The sequence below is a fragment of the Rhopilema esculentum genome, chromosome 11 (genome assembly GCF_057945365.1).
Source record: "Rhopilema esculentum isolate cy_ngs chromosome 11, ASM5794536v1, whole genome shotgun sequence".
NCBI classification, from domain to species: Eukaryota; Metazoa; Cnidaria; class Scyphozoa; order Rhizostomeae; family Rhizostomatidae; genus Rhopilema; species Rhopilema esculentum.
In genome coordinates this window covers 3,461,199-3,487,044 of record NC_142825.1, presented here as the reverse complement: position 1 = coordinate 3,487,044, position 25,846 = coordinate 3,461,199, and the positions used below count along the sequence as shown (strand labels likewise).

Genomic DNA, 25,846 nt, shown 5'->3' with positions numbered 1-25,846 from the left:
TTTTGATTCTTACTGGACCCCCCTGTTAGGTTATAATTGGAGTACCCCCCTGGGGGCCCAGGGCCCGCGCCACAAACTTGAAAGTTTGGGACCAAGGCTAAAAAAGTAGAGGGCCAAGGCTTCTTACTCCTTTAATGCACATTTGAAACTACTTGCTTAGCAAAAATGTGGGAGGCTGTGGCCACCCTGCCCCCCCCCCCCCCTCCGGTGGTGCGGGCTCTGGGGCCACGGTAGGAAGAAGCTCGACAAAGTCTATTGGTATGCTTGCGGCGAAAGTCGATAAAAATGTATAAAATGATGAACACCACAAGTAATATTGTTGTTGTTGTTGTTGGTTGTTGTTGTTGATGTTGGAGGAAATTCGAAAGAATAACGAACAGCTCAGCCGCTGATCTCGATGGGCTAAACATTTGCTTTCTAATGGAACTTCGCAGAACAGGTCCCATGGAAAATTTTTTAAATGATCTGGAATGCATAGCAGCTAAGGTATTTATATGTAAATAGATGTGATCAGAAATTTATTACAGCAGCATGTTATTTTGCCGCTACTCCGCGACGACCACACGGGCGGGGCGGGCCTGCACACAGATACTACAAGCCTGTATCGATCAGAAACCACATACAAATCTGCCATATGTTGTTAAAGTTTGCGATTCGAGCTAATGTTATGGCCAATGTCTTAATTTCACATTTCTAATGGCTAGAAGCACCCATGAATAAGTTACAGTAAAAAGCCCGCCATAAATTTCAAAATGATTTCCACCACAGCAACATAAAGGCCCATAGTTAATTTTTTTGTTCCATTCAACAGAATCGGGCCCTAAAAGAGGTTTTTATGCTGGAAGCCATTAAATGTGGTAAATTCCGGCCACATCTCTAATTCATTAAAGTTAATGATTGGTAGGATTTCCAACAGGGGCGTTGTGGCTGGGGAGGCAGGGGGCCATGGCCCCCTCCGGTTTTAAAATTGACAGATTTTTGGAAAAATTTTGGTTATGTTGGAAAATTCTCAAACTTGAGCTGTGGGTGAAATGGAGAAGTGAGACAAACCTTCTAGCGGCATAAGTTACTCATCGTATTGTTGAGAAGCAATTCACTTAATTGTAAAAATAATGCTAGATTTCCACAAAAACAAAATTATTTCTCAGGATTGACCAATTTCTATCATAGAGTGATTTGCTGCTAAGATTTTGTTTCCTAATCTAACGATCTATAGGGTTGCGAGATGTCAGGGACTTTCACAGGAAGTATGAAAAAATAGAGTCAAGATAAAGGTACATTTTGAATGTCCAGCTAAGGCAAAGGTTATGTGCTTTTCTCACCTCCCTCCTTACATGAACATGAAATTCTTCTATTTGGTTAAAATAAATCAAAGGAATTTTGTCAGAAAATTTTTCTTTCTGGCCCCCTCTAGAATTTATTTGCCATGATGCCCCTGATTACCGATTGGTTAAAATCAAACATACCTTCCTGCAAACCAGCAATAGGTAGAGACAGGACAGCCTTGTTAACTAGAACACAATTTTTTGTTTTGATGTTCCATTTCCTGTAGGTGAGGGCGATGTTGGGGCTTGAGGACCCACAAATCAAGCACTCTGTTTTTATGTGGATTGTTGATTTTAGAGATTTGGAACCAAAATATTTTGTTTCATTCACAAAAGTGTCAACAAGCCATTTCGATTGAATCTTAAGCAAGTTATTAGATCAAAAAATTGCTTAAGTTTTTAAAATTTATAAAGCAGTGAATAATTATTCTGCTTAGGTTTCAAGAGCATAGGCAATGTTCTACTAATGCCTAAGATTGTAAAGTTAATTCATTGGCTCTTAACTTGTATCTCTTCATCAGTTTTCAATCCTTTTTCTTAAATACGCTGAGGTACATATACTTTGAGATCTTAACTTTAATACTTGACCAGAGGTCTGTAAGGCTGATTATAAATGACTTATTTATTGGCTATCGATGGCAATTAAAATAGTTGATGATTGAATTTACAACCACCCAGACTACTTTAAGCTTTTCATTTACTGCAATGAATACCAATTTTAGATTCCTCTGACCATATATACTTAGTGACCTGTCATCTTGTTTACATTTTCAGTATGGAAATGTTACTGACGAAGATGATCCAGGAAAATTCCTCAGTGAATATGAAGATGATTTACAAAATGACATTTCTTCTGAAGATCAACTTGATGATTCCGATTCTACTGAGGATAGCTTCTCAACTACCTATACTGAGGAAGAAGGACGTTTTCTTGCCAAGTTAAGGAATTGCCTGATTAAAATGGAAAAAAGTGAACCACCTCCTCCACTTGAAGAGTATCCCCGTGATATTTTGATTGAAGATGATTGGGGTAATGAAGAACCAAACCACGGCCCGTGTGAAGACTCACCTGCAGCTTTCCACATCACTAAGCTCAGTGATTGGTACCTCTCAGTAACGAATCAGAAATCTGTGATTATCAATGGGAGACGGTGGTAAGGATGTTTTTTTTATCCAATCATCTACAAAGCGCTTTATTTGCAAAACATTGTGATGATCTAGACATTACCTTAAGGTAATCAAATCTTTTGTAAAGCATTTCCACAGGAGAAGTAGACTGAAAGAGTGACCACTGACTGTAAGGCCTAAGTACTGAACTTAAAAGATATACGAGTAATAATTAGCTCATATCTGTAATATTTTACTGTGAGTGATATTGTTATTCAAAACATATGAATAACTCAGGATGAGTAAACTTCCCCATAAGGACTGGATCATATTAGAAAGGAAAAAACATATTATAATAACTTTTCTTATAATAACTAATTTTTCTTCAATTTCGTACTGTTCAAGGTTTAGATGTAATTTGATGCAAATTTGAATGTCAGTCTTTGTGGCAGGTAACCACTGTGATGGTAAGTTATAAGCATTTCAAGATGCCATAAATAGTAATGGAAAGTATTTTAGTGACCTTATGTCACCATTTAAAGCATGAAAGGAATTCCCTATGAGGCAATCTTTACAAAAGTCCTTTCAAATTTTGCAGCCCCTCCTTTTACAAACTCGAAATGTAATTTTTCAGCATTTCCAACAGTGACACAGTGAAGACTGAAGATGATGATTGGCACACCACTGCCATAAAGACGCGGATTGGTAACAACCCCAAAAAACTTATGACAATTTCTGGGTCCATTTATCATCTTGAAGATGAAATAAATGAAAAAGCCATGCAAGAAAATAGTAGGTTTTAAATAAAAATTTATCAGTTATGATAATTTTCATTATCGTAAAATTTTCAATAAACACATTGTAAAAAGATTTTGGAATAAAAAACCATTATTGTTATTTAAGCTAACAGTCTCAATCAATTTGTTAGATAAGGTTTGCCATCAAATTGAGTATATATAATGTAATGTTAAAAATAAAAATGATGGATTGTATTATGATATGTATTAGTCTCCCAAATCAATTCAATGCAGAGAAAGTTCTCAGTCTTTTAAAAAAATGTTTCTGAACAGCATTGATTATGTATGGTAGCTTAGATTTTATTTTTGCTGTATCAACTTCTTTGTGTTATTATAAGGGTTAGTTCAAGTTCTTTTATTACCTTATGTAGAGTGAAATGGTTTTTAAAATTTAAAGCTTTGTTCCCATTAGAACTAGAATGCTTTAGAAATAAAATAAAATAAGAAATGCGTCTGCCATTTGACGTCCAATGTGTAGAACAGGGCAGTTCCACTCTGTGTTTCTTAAGCTTGAAGTAGTTTTTCTCTGATAATCATATTATGTAAAGACTTTAGACTGCACCATTTTAGACACTTAGCAAATTGTATTTTGTCAATATGTTCTGCAACAGAACGGTTGGCAGAAATTGTATCATGAAGTTATATTTTTGTAGACTTCCCCATGTCAGTCATTGAGCGGTTCAGATTTGGCTTTCCTAAAGACTGGCAAACTATTATAAAAGATCTGCTTTTAAACTGCAGCACAAGGTAACTTTTTTGTTTTGTACTCTTTATGTTCATTTTAAGTTATCTCCATTTCATTTCAAATTATGGATCCTATAAATATTATCAAGTGAAGACTTGAGTGCATCATCCAATTGACTTTTTTAGTTAATATTAGAAATCTCACTACAGTAAAATATAACTTATTCTACATAGCACAAGCCTGCTTTTTCAGCAAATGAATACAGTAAAATCTAATAGTGGACAGGCATAAATGCAAAGAAAAAGTACACAAGGTGATCTCCCTGAATTTGCCAGCCTTACAAACAGGCTCTCAAAATTCAAAGTTAAGAGTCATAGCTTACATATACTGAAACAAATGCTAGTTAACAAACACCATTCAAAGTTTTAAGTACTGGTTTCAGCTTTATCTTTAAGTACACATTTACTGTCTTCATAGGCATTCAAATGATACAACAAAAGGAACATCAGTGGCATATTCAGACACAGATGGTATGACGCAATAAATATATTTTCTTGTTGAAATCTTTGAAAAAGAGGGTTTGAATAAACAGGGGGCAAATAAACTGGAGAGGGGAATTTGAATAAGCAGGGTTTTGTAATCAACAAGGGTAAAAAGAGGCAGGTTGGTAGGTTTTGAAGTGGGGTTGTGCGTGAGAAGAAAATTTGCGAGAGCCTTTTTCTGCCCATGCAGTTTTGAGAGCCATTTTAGCCTCAGCAAGGGCTAAATAGCCCACGCAGCCAAACTGGCAAAGGCTTTTTATAGCCCACATTGTATTTTTTCCCAGAGAGACCTGTTGTCCATGATTTTTTCCATAGCTTCTAAAAGTTTTGTCCTTATTTACTGCTCAATAGTTAGTAACCTAGTGAACAGACTGATTGGAAGGAATAATGATGTAATAATGATGTCCACTAAAAGAGAAAACAGAGTTTCTTCTATTGTTTGTTACTTTTCATTACAAATAATATCTTCTGCTATATTTAACTTAAAACTTTGCAAGTATTTAGCAAATGCTCTTTGTGATATTAAGATTTGTCTAATTCCTATAATTCATTTGGTTGATGATTTCATTTGTTAAATTGTGTAATGTTTACTGACTTTCTTAGAACTATCAGACTCTTTGGAGAGTTCAAGTCCTCCTAAGCGGACAGTGGAAAATTGGAAAGACTCCCATGATGAGAACCCCAGAGATCAAACTTTAGCACCAAATAAAAGACGCAAACTGGAATGGGAAGCAACGCCTGATATAATATTTGATTTCCCAGCCGAAAAAGTTTTTGCGATACCTCAATTTGCACAATCGTGCACAGCTCTGGATTCGGGCAGGGAAAAAATCAAAGATGATGTGGAAAAAAACAAAGATGATGAGCTTCTCAGCAACTTTGCTGGTAATAGAGATTTGGGTGACAACTATCTTTTCGACACTGAAATCAAGATGAAGATAGCTGTGAAACACGAGGGCAGTGACACTAATGATCCAAAATGTGGCAATATTGCCACAAAAAGAAGAAAGAAGTACAAGTTTTACACTGGTACTTATAAGAAAAGAAAACAAAGGACAATAAGTAAAAAGGACGTACCGGCGAAAAAGGACTTTACAAAAATTGAAAGTATGCCTAGCAGTATCAATGAAAGTAAGTTCAAGAATGCACTTTATATCTGAAACATTTGCAATGTACTAAATACTTTTTGTGCTCAAAATGGGGAATGACATATCAAGGACATGTCAGTGTCTTCTTCATCATCAATCGTTACTTTTCGTCATTAGCCGAAGCTTCACACTTTCCGGTTAGTTGAGGGAAGCATTACTTCAGTAGTTCGTAAAATGTTTCCGGAATCTTTTTAGTGCTGAAGAGAGTTGCATGTGCTGCAAATTTTTCTCAAAGTTTCCAGCTCTTTCTGAAAAGGAATTTGAAGATTCAAGGAACCAGAATCTTTATAACCACCCTCAGTTTATCGTCATATCTGAATTTGCTTTATCACTTACTTTCTTGTTTCTCAGTTACATCTTGGTGAGTTTGTTATCTTAACTGAAAATAATTCCTGTTCACTTTTTTGTTTTTGAAGAGAGAAGAGGCTCTGATTTCAAGGAAACGTATCCAGAGACAGATTTCAAAGGAACTGAGAAAGCTGATGATGTCAAAGAACAAGCAGATATAGTTTTAAAGAATGATTCAAGACCAAAGCCGGAAATTAGTTGTGAAATGGACCACGAGACACTACCAAGTGGTTTGCAAGAAGGCATTAGAATTAATGAAAAACAGAATGACACCAAAAGGGAGGTAAATACACTTCGTTTCCCCAATAAAGGAGAGCAAATAGAGGTTACGACATGTGACAAAATTTTGGCAAATAATCTTCTGGTTTATATACAGCCAATAAAGATGGATGATTATAGAAAGAAAACCAGCGAAAATTGCGTGTACTTAAGTGATCCTCTAATGCAAATTGCCCAATCTAACCCAAACATATCAAACAACGAACAGAATAAAAGAAATAGTATCGAAATCTCTGAAACAGTGCCTGGGAAAATTTTAATTCCAAAAAGTGCTAGAAAGGAAATCAGTCAGTCTTTAAAAATGCTACCAAATAAAAAGAAAGAAGTACGTTTCGTTCCTGAGCCAGAGCTCAATGCGCGTCGTGAAAAGAAATTCAAGGATAAATCGTTTACTAGTTATTATTCACAAGGTAGAAAAAAGACTGAGAAAAATGGTTCATTGACAAAACATAGTTTGGTTAGAAATTACCAAAGACATCCCTCTTACAAAACAAACCGGGTTGATCGAATTAATAAGTTATCTCAGACACATTGTGCTACTGTCAATCCATCCGTCGGGATATTGAAGAGTCCAAGGGTCTACATAGAGCCACTTAAGCTGCAAGGTTACAGAAGGAAATCAAGCGAAAAAGATGTAAACACATTCGATGGTCGAAAAAGTGAGTCAAGAGAATCGTCTTTCCAAAGAAATCGGTCTGATCGTATCACAAGATTCTCTAAAACACCTCATGCTAGTGTAAACAGGTCTGATGTTATTACCGACTCGTCAGATGAAGATATCTTACCCTGGGCTTCAGCACACCCAAAAGAGTTGTTACTATCTCGAAGTAGATCGAAAAGGCAAGCTAGACAACAAGAAAACGTACGTTCTCGAAGAGCAGCCCTGAGAAGGCTCTCTAAAAACCAGACTAAGATGTGCGATAATGATTTTGTTGAAAACCAGCCAAGAATAACTGAAGCATTGTCCATTGCACATGAAGGTCACATCGAGGGGGATATTGTGCAACACAGAAGAGCGAATAGTCAAAGAAATAGATATCCAATTGAAACTCTTTCCTCCAGTGATTCGTCTACTCAAAGTCCCGCAGCGGATGTTCCTAAGAATCCGGATTTATCATACAACCGAATGAGGACCTTGAGTAAAATTAGAAGCCCTACAATGGACATTCTACAACAGCCGGACCTTGGATTTGCCGGAATAATCAACACTAATGATAATCGAATGGATCTGGGTCATACTCCAAGAAATCTGGATCACTCGTCTAGCCGAGTAAGCAAGTTTCGTAGAGCATGGAATACCTTTGTCAATGTACCTCAATATCCGGATCCGGAATCTCCATTTGACCGAGTAGGGAACCCTAATCTAAAAAGTGGCAGAAGGTATCAGCAAATATCTAAATGCCCCTCGATTCAAACACAAAGACCAACCAAGCGACAAGTTTCCCCGCAAGAAAATTTTGTTCAAAGAAAATATAGAGACCATTCGATGACGTCCCCAAGAGACCTGACAGTTGCTCATGGAAACCAGCATGTCTCAGTTTTTGTTCCCTCTCGTAAACTGTCGGTGCGTGCAGGAGATTCAGAGGTGATGGTAGGACAGCCAAGAGGTTCATTATCGAGTCACCAAAAGAATTACTCGTCGCGTCCTCTAGGCTCAGATCATAAGCAAAGGGGTGATTCTTGGAAGAAACGGTTAAAATCAAGGGAAAGAATAACTGGACGATTGGTGATGGAAGAGGATTGGATGGATGACGAGATGGAAAAGTTGAAATTGTTAGTTGACGTTTTTCTGTATTTTTGTCGCTTTATCTTCTTCTTTTTAAATTTTTAGCTTGTTATATGACTTGGAAAAGATTTTATGTAGCCACTTTTTAGGGTTTCCAGTTCGCCTGGGTTCGATTGTTTAAAGGAACTAAAAATCTCCTCAACATCTTTCTGACACTCCTGATATAAAATCTTTTTTCGAAATTAGGATAAATTAAATTTAAAGGATTGGCGATATTTTTTCAGAGCTGTGTCTCGATTTCAACCTGATCGTCCATATTATTGGCAGAAGATATCAGATTTCGTAGAGTCGAGAAGTCCAGCTGAATGTCAGAGAAAATTTGAGCTGATTCGAAATCCTTGTAAAAGAGGGCCCGGACCTGTTAAAAAGAAAATAAAGAAAGTTGTCCATCCGCAAGTTGAAGTAGGTACGTAACCCCATCTTGTTGTAGTGAACTATAGTTTCAAACTTTACTTTCTTGGTGTTTATCGTTGTTTGTTAATTGGTTGTAAATTTTTATATTTAATTGAATATAATGAAGCAAGTGAGGAGCGCCCCTATGCTTAGATGTGAGTCTGTTCTTTGTTTATGAAGTGGATGGTGATGAAAATGGAACAAAAAAAGTCCAAAATCAATCGACTGTAGTTTTATTTCTTTATTCCAAACGTAACAATAATCCTTATCAAAATTCGATTGCATTCGAGCTTTACTTCCATCTGATAGATCTTGCTACGTCTTTTTTCAGGGGCTAACTTCAGAGATGTTGTCACTGCTGGAAGAGGAACGTTGAAACGAAAGAAACAAATGCGACAGTTCCTGGAAGCGCAAGATCGAGATTACGAGGATGATGTTTTCGAATCAACGCCATACAGAAATCGAAAGAAGCGCATCAAGGTTGGATAAACTTTAAACATTTTCAGTAATCAAGGTTCATTTAGTTGGCGGGAAAATGCGTGACCCTGTGATATTTTGTGACCCTGTGATAATTTGTGACCCTGTGATATTTTGTAACCCTGTGATGTTTCGTGACCCTGTGAGACCATGTATCAGAATTTAGCGGGATAAAACTGCTTGAAAAAGAAGGTCCACGTGATTAATATTCAGGATCTCATTAGAAATTAGGCCATTTCTTTCAGCAACTAGATAAACCCTAATAAAACACGCAAGGGTGCTTTTAGCTGTTAAAGATTTATTTTTTGGTTGATTTGAAACAAATCATTAGAAATATATAGAAAATATAGTTAAGAGTATCAAGGATTGATGATATCATAGTGATAATTGTATTAGTAATACAGTTTATCACGGATTGATGATATCATAGTGATAATTGTATTAGTAATACAGTGTATCATGGATCGATGATATCATATTGATATTTATATTAGTAATACAGTGTATCACGGATTGATGATATCATAGTGATAATTGTATTAGTAATACAGTGTATCACGGATTGATGATATCATAGTACCAAAACATATTTTGACTGTTTCAATTCATCCCAAAATATTTCTCACGAGAGATAGCAAAAACCTTTTCCTAAATTGCATGCTAGACTCTATTGTCCTGCTCAGGCTGCAAAATCAAATTTCACTTATGAACTTTTCATGTCTCGTTGTATAAAAGTAAAAATACCCTAATAATCTAAAATACTCTTAAAGCTGAATCGCGTCAATAAACTATTTTCTTTTCGTAGCTGCCTATTGACCCAAGCAAATTCTCGATGGTTTTCGATTCAGATGATTTCTCAGACGGAAACAACAGCATTTCATCTTCGCCGGCATTTTCGTCATCAGATTCTGATATAAGTTTGCCTGCTGCAAGCATCCTATGTTCTGCTGACAGGTAATGCCACTGACAGTTAAAATTTAGGAATTTTAGAAATATGATTTGAGCCCCATTTGATACAACATTCGTCTCTAGCTTATCTCACATGCCATCTATCCTCTAATAAGAGCCCTCGGCGCCTAAAATGTGGATACTGTGAGAGATGTACTAGATGTACGTGAGCGATATATCCTCAACGGTAAATCAAACTTTATTTTATGTTTTGATGTCGTTAGGAAAATCTAATGCATGGGAACCACAAAGCATGCCACTTAAAGGAAACTGCAACTGTTATGAATCTGTGAAAGACTCTGGCATCCATAGATTTTTACAATATTTGCTTCATAATTATTTAAAAATGCAGTTTACTTTTCTGTTTTCTCATTCATTTTAATGCCTCATATTTTAACGCTAGTCTATTCTCCTGGTCCATTTTTTACTCTCAGTAAATAGATGAAAAGTTTGTATATATTTAGTTTGCTAGAGTTTCACTGCTCTTTTTCATACGTTTGAAACTTAAGAAGAAGCAAAAATGTCAAAGAAATTATTTTCTGTTGTAGGGACAAGGCCGATGCATACATGCTGAGATATGAAAAAATGCGCAAAAAGATGCCACTCAATGCCGAGATGCGGAATGTGAGTAAAAGTGTTTAGATCACAGTTAGCTGCCTTTGGAAGTTCTATGAGCTGTGGAATTTTACACCCACTGTGTTTTTGGGATGTTAAAAAAGGATCAAATTAAAGGCCGGAAAAGTTTTCAACTTCCCTTCAAGAAAAATACATTGGAAATAAGATTGCTCCTTTCTAAATGGAAAGTAAATGATCGAAGAGCGTAGCAGAAATGAGATGAAAAATAAAGGAGGGATATTTGAGGCCCGGGGGCTGGGGTGTGAAGGCTCGGCATAGAAAAGCTAGGCAGAAGATTGTGAAGTTTGGCTTATAGATTGTGAAGATTGTTGAAGAACCCAAGATCCAGACTGCTATAGGCGATAACGTAATTGACCCGAGGCAAGATAACATCGATGTTTTTAGGCATAATACAAAAAGTTTATCTGGGAATTCTTCCTCTTAGTAACTTGTAATATTGTCTCAATAAAACCACATTTTCTACTCGAGCAGTGCTCTGACTGCTTTTTTATTTTGTTTCAGACAAAAGACCGCACAAATACAAAGAAAAACCAAAACGGCGTGCTGGGCTTAAGTCCATCTCAGGTCTTTTCTACCAATGAAAAATATGATAACGATGAAGACAGCTTAGAGAACGATGACTACTTCGAAGATGAAGATTACAATTATTAAAGTTGAAGACTTGCAAGAATCGCCGTTTGAATATATTTATTTAGATGTATTTTAGGGGCGTGGGTAGGATTATTCGGGGGTGGAAACTGATGATAAGGGGCACAAAATACTCCGCTTACATAACGTTGAGCACCAAAGGGGCACAATTCCTTCTGGAATTAGGGTCTGAGAAGGACAAGACCCCTCGGTAGGGGCCAGAGGGCAAAGCACCGGATGTCCCCAGGAGCCTATTTGTGGCGAAACTTTCTTTCAAATTCTAAATCCAATTTACAAGAAATTCTCATGTTTCTCGCATAAAGTCTCTCCTACTGCCTATTGCCATGTTTTTTGGCTTGAATACATTTAATATTATGTATTTATCATTTCCTGTGATAAATTTTGCATTATCATTTTACTTAAACTCCACTAATGATATCTGTACAGATCTATTCGCTTACAAATATTATAATTTTGGCTTCGCTTCTGTTAATTCGCTGAAGCGAATAAAGGTGCTGATATTAACTAGTGAGTTGGTTTTCTTTGGATAATCCATTCATAATAGGTCTTCCCAACATGTTCCCCAAATTCATTAAGGACTGAAAAATAAGATCATTATCAGAGAACGTATCTTGCAGACTGAATTGTGACAGCCCACCCTCTTCTCTATTCAAACGTGAATGAGCACTTTTCGACCAACCCTGTGTTTTCATTGTGACATTTATGCAGACAGTTTTTCCAACTTTACAAATTGCTATACAAGAATCGAAAAATGAACATCCCTGCTGATAAAAACGTTACTTGCTAGGAAAATTAGATGTTGCTCTTTATCGTTTTACTTTATATTTTTATCTTAGTCGTTTTACTCGTGCACATAACATAAATAAAAATCATGAATTTTAACTCATATTTTCAAAGGTTTGAATCAAGATATTTTCTTTGTTTAAAGAGCCCAGAATTGTATGGTTTCAAGTACATTTGAGAAATTATTCCCTTTAAGTACATTTGATAGACCCCTTTCCGCTGTCCATGGCCATGCCTTGACTTTGGTAGCTCGATGTAACAGTTCAAAGACCCTCGTTTTCAGTGAGCCAAATTATGAACAAGACTTGATTTTGAACGCTGAATCCCAAAGCGTTTGTAAGAGCCTCAAAATTAGTCAAAAGTTAAGTACAAATTAAGAACAAGCTGAGGCTGAGCTAATTTAAAATGCAATTTCAAACAACGTTTTATCTCCAAAACGAGGAATTTTAGCCGTGTCTTGGTGACATGTCACTTTTTTGGCAAACGGACCAGAACACCTCCACAGAGCGCAATAGTAATTGCACTGCTTGCACCATAATAATTTAAGAACAGCCAGCTTGAACTGGTTCTTATAAAAAGATTGTAAATTGCAAAAATCATGTCACACTGCCAAGGTATAGCTTCAGTGCCATCAGGCAATAAAAACCGCAAGAATTGAGAAATGCTAATGTACCAATCCCAGAATCAAGTTATGTAAACTTGTAGCCTCTGCCCGATGTTTTCTTACGTCATTGCAGATGACCCGGAAGATTATCATGAGAAGAACTTCCGCTTTTGAAGTACAAAGTGTTTTGTTCGCTCGAGTCGAAAATATTTGGAAGAGATCGTGAATGAGAATGGAGGAAGCAATTCATGCAACGCTGCTCTTCTTAGTTTTAATCACTGTTGCAAACTGTCATTTCATTGTGCCTGTACAGAAAGGTTGGTTGAATCGATTTTTTGGCTCTAAAAAGGTTGTCTCTGTTCTAGGAATGTATCAAAGACAAGCGTCAGAGCCCCTGTATAAAGTTGCGTATAAAATAATCTTTTTACAAATTCATTTTGATAAACTGTTTTTACCAACATTTCATGGATGCAGAAAAATGAGTCAGGAAGTCTGTTTGAAAAGGCAGGTGGTTTCAATTGACAATGTTGCATGGCTATGGAGCAGTTAACTTTGTGTAGTAGCAAGGCTAGAAGCTAGATTATAATTTTCAATTTACTTTGAAAATCTAAATACTACATACAATTTAAACCCTGGCCAAACGACTAAACATTTCACTCAACATTTGTTTCGTGAGGTTGAGCATAGTTTAGCGAGGGAGCAGGGGCGCCTGCACAAGATTAAGGCAGGTGGGGCAGCGTTGGTGCTAAAGGGGCGAAGAGTATTATTTTTTCTACTACCATAATCGATTATTTGTGAGGGGTTTGATATGATGGGTGCAAAACAAAATATTGGCATCGACCTGTTCCACCCATACAGCTGGGATTTTTCCTATCAAAGACTCTAAATATATTCATAGTTTGACAAAGTTCTCCATGCAAGTGAGTATTAAATGGCCTCGTCATTATAAGAAAAGTTTGGTTTTACGAAAATCATGGCAATTGAAAATGGGCTGGCTGTAAGACTTTGATGTTCCGCTTAGTCTCTATGGTTGCAGAATCATTGGGATTGTAGAATGAAAAATAATAATCACAATAAGCCAATGTCAATCAAATAATTGTTTACAACAGCATGTTTTTTATTATATAATTTTATTATATTATTTCATTATATTTATAGTAAGCATGAACTTAGCGTAACATTCTTGTTCTGATGATGGGCAAAATAGTCAGTATCTTATAAGAAACTGTCGCTTTTTGAAGTTTATTATCATTTTCTAGAAAAGAATTTTCCGTTATCAATGACCGAATACAAAAAAGGAGATTTTTTTATTTTTTTGAATTTCTTATGGGAATTAACTTAGCGAGAGTGGCTAAGCTAGTCATGAATTATCTACAAGATTCTTTAATCTTTTGTTAGGAGTGAATATCTAAGGGCACTGCTTGCCCCCTCTGCCCCTCCTGGAAGAGGGGGCAGGAGGGGCAGCTGCCCCTGTAGCCCCTCCAGGGTAGGCGCCCCTGCCTGCGAGGGTGGCAAAACGTGACTAAACCTTTTACTAAACTTTACTCAACATTTTTGAACTGTGATCTGTTTAGGACGCTGTGGGGTTGTAGGGGGTCTTGCATAGAAATTTTTTTTCTGTTTGTTTTGTTGTATGACTTCACAGAGCATAAAAGACAAGTGCAAGGAGTGGATACAAATAACTATTTGATAAATTAAAGAGAAAAGAAAATCTTTCTAGCACATCGATAGCAAAGTTGAATGTTGAAGAAGACACAGTTGCCTACAAGGAGACGAAGCTAATGTCTCATGAAGGCATTCTAGAGATTTTGGGTCACGTAGAGACAGGAAAACCGTGGAAAACCTTTGGATTCCCACAGCTACCGCGCCTGCGCTAGCACAACAAATGTTTAATTGGTGGCAAAACGACTAAACATTTGCTAAAAACACTAAACAACGCTTAACATTTTTTATCAGAATCAAATATTGCTCAGAAACAGAAATAGCACTTGATCAGAAACAACACCAAACACGACTAAACAACACTAAACAGGGTGGCAAAAAGAATAAACTTTTCACTAAAGCCCTGGCAAAACAACTAAACATTTCACTAAAAAAAGTTGTGTGAAATGTTTAGTGGAAAGTTTAGTCGTTTTGCCAGGGCTTTGTTATCAATTCCTTTGTTTTCAATTACCAATCTACACTTTCGATTTTTGTCAGAGAATCGTGCCCTTCCGTCCTCCCTGCAGTACTCAGTGGCTGTTTTAAAAGGGGGTCCAGGGGGCAATGGCCCCAGGCCCCGCGCTTATTGTAGCCGAAAAGGGCCCCACACCTAAGAAAGACGATAGAAATCGTAAAGAACAAAGGCCCCGCAGATTTTTTTGGCCCCGGGCCCCGCAGTCCCTAAAACAGCCACTGGCGGTACTGCTCCCATGTCATCCCGGATCATCATCCGCACATGTAATTAAATGAAGCTTGAAGGCTGGCAGTAAAATAGACCTTTTATAAAGCTTGCTTACCTTTATTTGACATGAAACTTTTTCCTTGTGCAAAGTGAATGCAAGATCGAATTTCCTCATAAATGCGAAACTGTAATGAAAAACCACACAATACGAACTACTCAAAAGGTTTCGCTTCCGTCGTTTATTGAAAGAATATGGGGATTAAGAGAGAGAAATCAAGAAAATAAAAGAAGTAAATAAAATGGGTGGAAAGGAAAATGTTTTGCCAAATGACATTAACTATCGATACGAATCTACAATGAAACGGGGAAACGACAATCTAGATGTCAGAAGATGGAGTCTCTGAAACAATTTTCAAGCAGTTGGGAAACAATTGAAAATTTGGGGGTTTACTGAAATAGTAATAAGGGTTTGATCAACTCTCTCCATTCATTTGGACTGAAATGTCATGCATGCTTGGGGAAACTTGAAATCGTTTACATTCTTTTTTTTTACAAGAACACGAGCCTCAAAATTGGTCAAAAGCTAAGATCAAATTGAGAACAAGCTGAGGCTGAGCTTCTGCAAAATGCAATTTTGAACAACGTTCTTTCTCATAATCGAGGACTTTTAGCGATGTGTGGGTGCCTTTTCGGTGATTGCTAAAACTTGTCAGCAAACTCATTCTCTTTGTTGGCAAATGATGCCAGATACTTCATTAACTTATTATTTCAATAACAAATAACAAATTACTTCACTTACATTACTTCAATAACAAATTAAGAACAATCCAGCCTCGGGTTTTCGAAAAATTTAAGAACAGTCAGCCTGGAAATAAATATACTGCTTTTTATATAAAAAAGTGCATCACATCTAAAAAACAACTTTCAACGTAAAATAACATAAACAGCATGATCAGGTTTTGAATCAATGAAAAATCAATAAAACTAATGCTTAGAAACAACCCATTTCTAATTTCCACTCTTTCTCTATTCTACATCTTTTTATACACACCCCTTCATAATAAACAAACAATATCAAATAATTACATAGAACATTTCGAAGTAGCTCCTTGTATTTCTTGCACGTTGTCCGAACCCCAGCGCCCAACGAGTTTTTTGACTACAATAATTCAGCTTTTCCAATTTTTCTCTGTCAAAATTTCACGAAAAAGGTTCAAAACTATTTTTTTCACGTGGCTTAAAAGGGCACTGGGTAAGTTGATTTGCAATTCAAGGCATACTGTGCCTGTGGGGGCTCATTCACCCTAACAATCGAAAGTCTCCTCTAAAAAGGAACATTAGAGACACGTTTATTTCTTTCCTGGCCTGCGTGCAGACTCTTGATTTCTGCAGAGGAGAGGAAAAAAGCAAAGAAAAAGCACCAAAAAATGTATTTCTCCTTAATTTCTATTTTCTGCTCAACGTCTAACAAGAGTTGAAATTCACTAAATATCAGATAGAAAAAAATTTAAAAGAAGTTCGTTAGGATCAAATCTGTTTTATCACCTTGATTTTCAAGAAACGCAGAGCATAAAAAAACCGTGAATTGCCAATTTTCCTTGTTTTGCAATAGTCTTAACATTCAGTGATATGTAGCGACATTCAAGCGTTGTATCGATAAGGGCACACCAACTCTTGTTCATATAGCGCCCCCGTTGCGCCTCTGCTGCTGCATCACAGAAATCACCAATTCGACTTATGGCCTCATTTTCAGAAAATTCTCCAAATCTAATTATACGACTTTTTGAACTTAGATTTGGTTTCATCACCATCATTTTAGGCCAGATACAATTTTTCATATTGTTTGTGCTTGTATTTTAGATTATACAGGGAAATGAAGTTTGAAAACTTGTAAGGGATTTGACCGAAAAATCATTCTGTGTAAAACTTTACCCCCCCCCCCCCTACTCGCCAATCATGGTCAAATCCTTTATAAAATTTTTATCTTTATGTCGTCATAAAATCAATATCGTGAGCAATACCATAATTAAAACTTTCAAGTAGACTAAAATCATTGATCTCAATCCGAATCTGAGGTCAAAAATTGGGTACAAAAGAATTTGAAGAATTTTTCAAAATAAGGCCGTAAGTCGAATACACTCATTTTTTTATAAGAAACAAAGGTCGATGTTGAGTACTCCAGTTTCATAATGTTCTGGAAATTTCAATACACATTTTTTCTTAAGAGTTTCTTAATTATGATGTTAGAATGATGTTATAAAATGTTCGTGTTCTTTTTTATCACGTCAAGGGATTCGCTTCCGTTCCGATGCTGTATTTAGATATGGGAAGTTTATTTTTATCCCTTGTGTCTTAATTTCTAGGCCATCAGGGCAATCATGTCCTTGGATTTTACAAAATTTCGTTGTTCTCAGTTTTATCACGATTTAATAGTTTCTTAATTTGTTTGCTTCGAGTACTGAAGTTTCTTGATTTTTACTGACTGTCCAGTTTTTTGTAAAAAAAAATAGTGTAGGTGCATAGGAACAAGGCAGAAGGGACACAGAAGGGAACATCTCGCTAGTAGAATAGGAACAATTCCACAACAAGGATATCTCGCAAATGTAAATAGTAGCAAATTAAATTTGTCTGTTCCTCCCTAGGCATCAACGGAACAAACTGTGGGGAACTCCCAGTGCCCCCTGAGAACAGCAAAATCGTCAAAGCTGTAAACGGCAGCTATAAAGTTCTTTGCAACGAAGGTTTCTATCGTGTTGGCTACCCAAAGTTGGTTTGTAACAATGTGAATGGCGAATGGAAAGTATCCGCAATATGTCGCAGTATGATATTGTTTTTTTTTCAATCTATCTTGAAGCCAAGTTGAAACGAGTTCATTTTGTTTAAAGCTATACTGATACGAACGGTTCCCAGACACTGATCAGTGTTCCCAGGCTATTCGCGTGACCTCGTTATCGCTGTGGCCGCGAACATTTCCTAAATTTATAAGCGCATTAATGCTTTTCGCTGATAAAATGATTGCAAAAATTTGAGGGCATTCCCTTTATCTCATCATATTGGATTCTCGTTGTCGTATTGCTGTGTTCCTGACTCTCTTTAATATCACTTACTACTCATTGCGAAATTCATAGAATCCGGCGGACAGCCTACCCTGCGTTTGTTTCTTCTTACACATTTTAAATAAAGCCTCGTCTCTTATCTAACTCAGGTAGCAACTGTATTTCTACTATCAAATACCCCCGGCATCTACTTGACTTTTCTGTTGCTTTTATTAAGAGAGGTGTTTAATCGACGGAGACTTGTTTTGAAAAAATGTACCAATAAACACGAGATGTTGTAAATTGTTAACTGATCAGTTTGTTTTCGATTATTGGGCATTTGTATCCATTGGTATTGCATATTTTCCGAACAGAAAAAGCATGTGGTCATCCAGGCGAGCCAAAGAACGGGAAAATAACAGTGGGTTCGTACCAGGTAAATGCTACTATTTCGTACTACTGCGACGAATGCTTCTACTTGGATGGGCCTAAGGACAGAAAATGCCTCAGCAATGAAACTTGGAGTGAAGAATTGCCGGTCTGCAGACGTAAGTGTCACAGGTCTTGAGCTTTACCAGTCGGTTTGAAATTGCAGTTTATTATTTTTGGTTACGTCAACGAGCGTAGCCGTTCGTACGCTGTTAAAATTCGTACTCGTATGAGTTATTTTTAAGCCGGATTAAGTGAATATTGAAAGTTGAAAATATTTAGGCCCCACCTACAGAGATAAAATGAGCAACGATTCTAATTTTAAAGATATTTTCAGTGAATTTTCAAAGTTATGTAACCCAGTCGCTAACTAATAAAATGAAGGGCCCCTTATGGGCCCTTTTAGTCCAGTCATGTGAAATGGGCGGGGTCAGGTTTGAAATGCTCTCAAAAAATCATGCCTTTCCTTTTCTAATATTTCCAATGCCCGTAGTCATTTGTTACGTCATCAAAACTCTCGGTTTCATTTAAGCTATCGACTGTGGACATGTTGTGAAAGACTGGGTATTCAAAAATGGTGATGTACATGGGCAGGATTCGTATTGTGGTTCCTACATCCTATTCAACTGCAAAAAAGGATTTGAGTTACAAGGAGACGACAAAATTGTTTGCCAAACAGATGGTAAATGGAGTGGCAAAGTACCGGTTTGCGTAGGTAAGAAACTCTTTCAGATTTTATGGTTCGACTTTCTCTCCTTGCTTCATTGCAAATGAATTTTTCATAACAGGCTAACATGATTATGATGGAAACGATGAGGATGAAGATGATTATGATGATGATGCCGACGATGATGGCTCGAAATACAGTTTGTTATTGAGTCTATATAGAAAATTATCAGATTACAACTTTACATAATTATCTTGCTTAATTCTGATATAAAATAACAGTAGGTCATTGAATGGTTCCCTCCGAAAAAAACAAAGCAGAAAACTTCCGAGATCGGTCTACGAGGCTACGTCCGTTTCTTCGCCACTGAGAGCGAGGTCGGCGATTGGTGCCTCGGCCTAAGTAGCTAGCTTTAGGACATTTAGGACAGGTTGCACGTATCTTCTGTAAAATGGAAATGGGCACGAGTAGCTCTCTTTTCTCAACATCCACGCGGAAACATCAATCCTTCTCAACCAAGAAAAACAATTCTCACTTCTTTCCAACCCTGGAAATCAAACACTGAGTGGAAATCCAAATGATTTTCGCAAACAACGACATTCCTTGCTGATAGAATTTCAATCAAATGGTCCTTCCATGCCCCTTTTCTTACATACACTCCATTTAGTTCAGCTATATTAAAGCCCTTCTTATGCCCCTCTTTTTAATTCCCCTCTTTTCAATGCCCCTCTTTTTAATGTTCCTCTTTTTAATGTCCCTCTTTGTATGCCCCTCTTTGTATGCCCCTCATCTAACAATCCAGGGATTTGTTTTGGCTTGGTTTCATAACTTCATAACTGAAGAAGGTAAAACAACATACAAAGTCACGCTGAAGTCACACTCTTCATTTATTCCCTAGGTCTCCATAAAACACTCAAGCCCACCACTATAGGGGGGAGTATGGGGTGCTACACGCCCTTTGAAAAAAATTCCATTGCAAAAACGAGGAGTTTTTTTGCCAACGAGGGGCGCTAAGTCGGCAAATTTCCAAACTTATCGGCAAATAAAGGATGGCTCGCCCACTTTATCGGCATTTGCGACTTTAGAACCCCCCTCCCCCTTCGACAAAATAGCTAGTGACGGGCCTGTAAACACTGGACGAGAAACACCATCAACAACGAGAAACACTATCAACAACGAGAAACACCAAAAGTTAATGCCTTCATTGACAATTTGTGCGAACAAATTATCAACTACACACTTCTGTTAATGTATCCTTGTATTGACGCCCCTCCTTTGGAATGACAGAATTTAATATTTGATACATTAAACAGATGATTAATCCTAAGACTACATAAAAGGACAGCAAAACAAATGTTTGGAGGGGGAATGGATGTTCGGAGGGGAATGAATCTTCAGAGGAGGAATGGATGTTCGGAGGGGAATGAATCTTCGGAGGGGGAATGGATGACGGGAGAGGGGATGAATATTCGGAGGGGGAATAGATGTTCTGAGGGGAAATGGATGTTCAGAGGGGGAATGAATGTCCGGAGAGGGAATGAATGTCCGGAGGGGGAATGAATGTCCGGAGGGGGAATGAATGTTCAGAGGAGGGATGGATGTTCGGAGAGGAATGAATGTTCGGAGGGGAATGAATGTTCGGAGGGGAATGAATGTTCGGAGGGGAATGAATGTTCGGAGGGGAATGAATGTTCGGAGGAAAATGAATGTTCGGAGGGGAATGGATGTTCGGAGGGGAATGATCATTGCACCTCTACTGAATCTAAGAACGGTTTTCTTAATTTCAGAAGCAGAAGTGGAGAAACGTCCTCCCATGACTTCAGAAAGCGGGAAATGTTATGGACCGAATTACCCAGAAAATGGATATATTTCGAAAACATTTCCAGAAGAAGTTTACAATCCTGGTCATATCATAGTATTTCATTGTTTAAGTCCATATGAAATAATTGGCAACCCCAAACTTGTTTGTTTGGAAAATGGAAGCTGGAGCCATAAACCACCGACATGCAAACGTGAGTATAATGAACACAATTCTAGGCACACTTTGGAGCATGAAATATAAGGCACTAGTGCCCTTGAAATCTTTGAATTTTATGAAAGGATTTTCTTGGCTTATGTACAAACCACAGTGTTATCTGTTCTCTCCACTTGCTAAAATCAAACTTTCCCAGTATCTATAACACTTTCTTCCCCTCACAATTGCCCCGAAATCTAAATTTTCGAATCCTATGGATGACTATGATCATTGTTGGTTTGGTTTTAGTTGCTTTCTGCAGAGAGAGCAAGGCTAAAAAACCTGATGGAGGTAAAGTTATCGGTGGAAACAGAATCGGGAACGTCCGTGCGTTCAGTTGCGATGAAGACAGACAGCTAATTGGCCCGTCTTGGATACAATGTCAAGAAAATGGCGAATGGTCTGCCAAGCCCCCAGTTTGTAAACGTACGTATTTCAGTATTCATGCAAACAACAGAAACGAAAATTAATTTATTTTGATTTCTGGAACTCTTGACTCCTTTTACTGTTCAATGATAGTTCATTTTATGAGGTTTCGAAAATTCTTTCAAAAAACCAGCACCTAACTTTGCACCAGTCCCTTTTTAGCCTATTGTGATGACAAAAGTTGTGATCTGGGCACTAAATGCGTGTACGATGTACACCGAGCAGAAACGAAGTGTGTTTGCAAGGAGCCTTTGGACTGCACGTCGATATTCGAGCCCTTATGCGGTTCCAATGGTGGTACCTATAACAATAAATGCTTAATGAAGGCGGACAGCTGCAGAAGAAACATCACAATCGACGTTGTTGCAGAAGGCTTTTGTCGGCCAGGTAATATATTATAAATTATTCAGTATAATTAATTTGACATAAGAAATCCTGCATAAAAAATTAGCTTAGTTATGCTTCTATGATGGTGTCTCTTGTTTCGTCTCGTTCTAAACAGAATATGAAAATGTGGAAATAGAATAGTGTTGCATGACACCATTTTTACAGTGCTTACCAAATTCCTAAGGTATTTCATGCTGCTCTTTCTGGCTATGGGATCCAAATTTAAAAGTTCTAAAAACAGATTTTTGCGACGTCTACACTTTACAACTCTATACCATATTATTTTCTCTCTTTTACGCATTTTTGGCTCATTTTTCTTTGACAGCCTTTGCTCTCCTTCATTTTTTTGGGTTAAAAGAGGTTCTTGGCTACACAATTTTAGAATACGACTGGGACCAATCGAAAACAGTAGGAGCTCTCAGCCACCGTCAATTCCTCAAAACTGAACTAATATCCAGTTCCAAATTACAAATAAAACACACCGAGGTGGTTCTAAAAACGGTATCAGGAAAAGAACAGATTCCTCAATTCCACATAAAAGTTTCATTGTTCTCAAAATGCACCTGAAGATCCATTTTACATTGAATTTTAAAGAAAGAACTGCAAATTGCATGTCTTCATACCACAATCGTACGGAGGAGGCAGCCTCTCACAGGCCCCTATTTTGTGAAGGAAACTTCAGGATAAGGCTGCACGGTTGATAACACTTGTAAACACGACAGATAAATTCACTTCGGTTTCAGGGGGCTCATGATTTCGATGGACCTATATATTACTGGACATTCAGCTATCAGAGAGACAAACCTCTTGATCCTTATAAAAATAGCTTTATTATTTATGTTGACATGCTTGTGTTTTTGTAACCTTCATTCTTGAATCTTTTCGCCCCAATAAGCTGGCGTGTGCGGAATCAATCCGGCAAGTCTGTGTCGAGGATACTTTGAGATTTTCTACTTTAACAAGGAAACACGAAGTTGCGAGTTCCAGACCGTTGGTGGATGCCATAGTAGTGGATGGAATGGGTTTGGAACGTTGGAAAGCTGTGAACAAGCGTGCATAGGTAATTCGATTCATATCCACTAGCTTTTTATCACTTTATCTAATGGGAATCCCTTGTATGAAGCAACGGATTTACCGGGAGGTGTGTGGGTGCGACACCACTTCGATATTTATGTGTCCTTTAGTAAATTTGCTTCGATTTGGTAAGAACAACTTTTTGGCAGTCAGTGGCGACAAATGCAAAAATTGCTTTATTGATCTTGTCTTCTTTTCTTGCGTATTTATATTAAAAGCATGAAAAATACATTATTTTCCAGTCCTTGTTGATAAAATCCCCCTCCAATCCTTTCTGATTAAATCCGTCCCTGCTTCCATGGCTTTAACAAGATATAAGGCAGGGAGTCCAACACAAGTTTGAAGAGGGAGGCGGGTGCAAATAGGAAAATTAGGTGTACTGAAGATCGTTATTCTCAATTAACAATTTGGGGCATGCCCTTACGCCGGAGGACCTTGAAGGGCCAAGCAATTCAATAAAGCTAAGTTTAGTTACTGAGAAGTCATTGTGACAAGGTACACTCTAAAACACTAGTTTTAAATCTAAAACAGTACTTAATAATTTCACTAAAAGAAAAGCGTTAATGATGGAGCTTCACATGGAAAAGAGGGTCAAAAAGGTTTCATACTCTGCAAAATACTCCTTTATGAAGGAAACCTCAAACATGAACTTCTTTGGGATACTTTGTGTATTGAAATTTTGTGGTACTTCATTTCAGACTCACCAAAACATGGCCCACTGTGCAAAAGACCACAAGAAACAGGACCTTGTACAGCCTTTCATACTCGTTGGTATCACGACCATACAGACGGCCAGTGCAAGCAGTTTAAATACGGTGGATGCTTTGGAAATGAAAATAACTTCGCGTCAAAAGAGGAATGTTTGGATATCTGCTCTTTTTGTTAGTAGCCATATATTTATATATTCATATACGTATATGCGTTTATACGAATCGTATAACGTCTATTGCCACCAGTCACTTGAAACTATGGTTTAGTTTATACTGTCTAAGTCTGTACAAATTTCTGTTGCCCGGTCGTCACTTTTGATGATGGGGCACAAAATCAAGAATTACAACTTGAAACGGCCTTGGGTACAATGTTAGCAAGGACTTCTGAACAACAAACAGCTTGATCTGCTTATACCACAAATTGAAAGTGCAACAGGATATCACCACTACTATCATTATCTCAAGGCCAGAGAGTTTTCCATTTTCTTTCATTTCCACTCATTCACAAATGTATTCAGTGTTGTCCATTATTTATTATCCAGGAAACTTGAATCTCATTTCATTTTCATAATCTGAACAATCAATCCGGTGCCACTAAGCACTGTTTTAACCTTTCCAGGTATGCAAAAAGACATTATCTAAAATGTTTTCATCAGATTACACTCTTTTTTATAAGAACCAGTAAATTTAAGTTCAGGCTGATTGTTTTTATTTTTTTCGAAGATCTGAGGCTGGATTGTTTTTAATTTATTCTTAAAGTTATAGGGTGTAAGCAGTGCAATTGCTAGCTTTTCTCCCTGGGCAAGTGGTAACGCCTAATTTGCCAATAAAGTGCGTGAGACAACCTTCATTTGCCGCTATGTTTCAATATTCACCAAAAAAGCACATGGCTCAAAATCGTCGTTTTGGAGATAAAGCGTTGTTCAAAACTGCACTTTAGAGTAGCTCAGCCTCAGCTTGTTCTTTATTGGTTCTTAAATTAGACCAGTTTTGAGGCTCGTGTTCTTAAAAAATTTTTCTTAAAAAAAGTGTAAGCAGGACAGGCTCACCTTGGTTGGTTCCATGTCACTTCGAGGTGCTTTCAACCATAAGCTGCTCCATCACCCCTTAGCGCAATTATGATACCCCTGCGAACAGCGAACATGCAAAACGTATTTTCTAGGTACATATATGTGTCAAGAATGTAGAATCTGTGAGGTGGTTTAATATCAGCATGAATAACAAGATGCTTTTAATAACTCGAAAAAAGGCTCTTATATTTGAGTACCTTGTTTGGTTTAGACAAATACATCTCAGTGACGGTTTTAGGGGGTCCAAGGGGGCCATAACACAAGGCCCCGCGCTTATGGTAGCCAAAAAGAGCCCAGCACCTTAGAAAAAATAGAAACTCTAAAAACAAGGGCCCCGCAGATGTTTTCTGCCCCGGGCCCTGCAGTCCCTAAAACCGCTGCTGTACCTATTTAGGTCGCAAGCAAGTGTGGGATGCATCGATCGTTAACTTAAATTATCATAAAGCTGGCAAATTCTACTTAAAAGCTCTGTTAGAATTTGTTTGCAGACAAAACTTTAATTTAACAAATCTCATGACAGGTATCATGTCTTATGGAGTTTGATGAGAATGAAATTATGTTTCAGCTAAGACAACAGAAGCTGCCGTGACAGACACAAATATGACAAGAACGAGCAAAGATATAACAAAATCACCGCCAACAGAATCTCCAATGACAGGCTCAGAAGTCGAGAGAACTGACGCAGAAAAGAAAATATTACGGCCAAGTGAATTACCACCCCTTTGTACGCCATGTGATCAAGCAGACCTTTGCACGAGCATCGAGAAAAGTGACTTCGGTAAGAAAAACTAATGTTTTAAGGAAGTTTTAAGTGACTTTCGCAGTTAAAGTTTAGAGGGGGGGGGGGGGGGGGTATGCCCTCGTTTCTGAATGATCAATGTTGTGATCCACGCCGTAATTGCGCAATACGGCGATCAGGTCCAAAGGGGGGGGGGGCTATTACATGTTGACGGCTCCTCGAACATGTTTTTTAATTTTGATTTATGGATTTTTGTGATTTTTTGTTGGATTGCGGCCATTGTCAGTTTTGCGGTTTTAAGCGTGTGTAGTAGGGCTACAGCTACGGCAAAACTCTTATTTTACTTACTCTTAAGACATTATCAGCAAAGTGTTATGTTTTAACAACTTAGGAATGCGGATTTTTG

The 25,846-nt window shown here is 37.6% G+C and overlaps 1 protein-coding gene and 1 long non-coding RNA gene across 3 annotated transcripts; one reads left to right on the top strand and one right to left on the bottom strand.

Moving 5' to 3' along the window:
* The first annotated feature begins 313 nt into the window (after positions 1-313).
* LOC135693090 (uncharacterized) lies at positions 314-17,708 on the top strand. Of its 2 annotated transcripts, none has more exons than XM_065211478.2 (13): positions 314-486; positions 2,100-2,479; positions 3,079-3,224; positions 3,883-3,976; positions 4,392-4,444; positions 5,060-5,587; positions 6,021-8,004; positions 8,242-8,423; positions 8,742-8,890; positions 9,693-9,841; positions 10,384-10,459; positions 10,973-12,823; positions 17,532-17,708. In XM_065211478.2, exons 1-12 carry the CDS (start codon positions 421-423, stop codon positions 11,120-11,122), a joined length of 3,957 nt encoding a protein of 1,318 aa, XP_065067550.2. In that variant the 5' UTR covers positions 314-420; the 3' UTR covers positions 11,123-12,823; positions 17,532-17,708. The 2 variants fall into 2 exon arrangements, with proteins under 2 accessions (XP_065067550.2, XP_065067549.2); XM_065211477.2 differs by having other exon boundaries at positions 3,067-3,224.
* LOC148958935 (uncharacterized) lies at positions 4,184-25,548 on the bottom strand. Its single transcript, XR_016144339.1, has 2 exons — positions 24,681-25,548; positions 4,184-15,074 (listed from the first exon to the last, which is right to left on the bottom strand). It is a non-coding gene; the product is annotated as an uncharacterized LOC148958935 (long non-coding RNA).
* Positions 25,549-25,846: the final 298 nt, after the last annotated feature.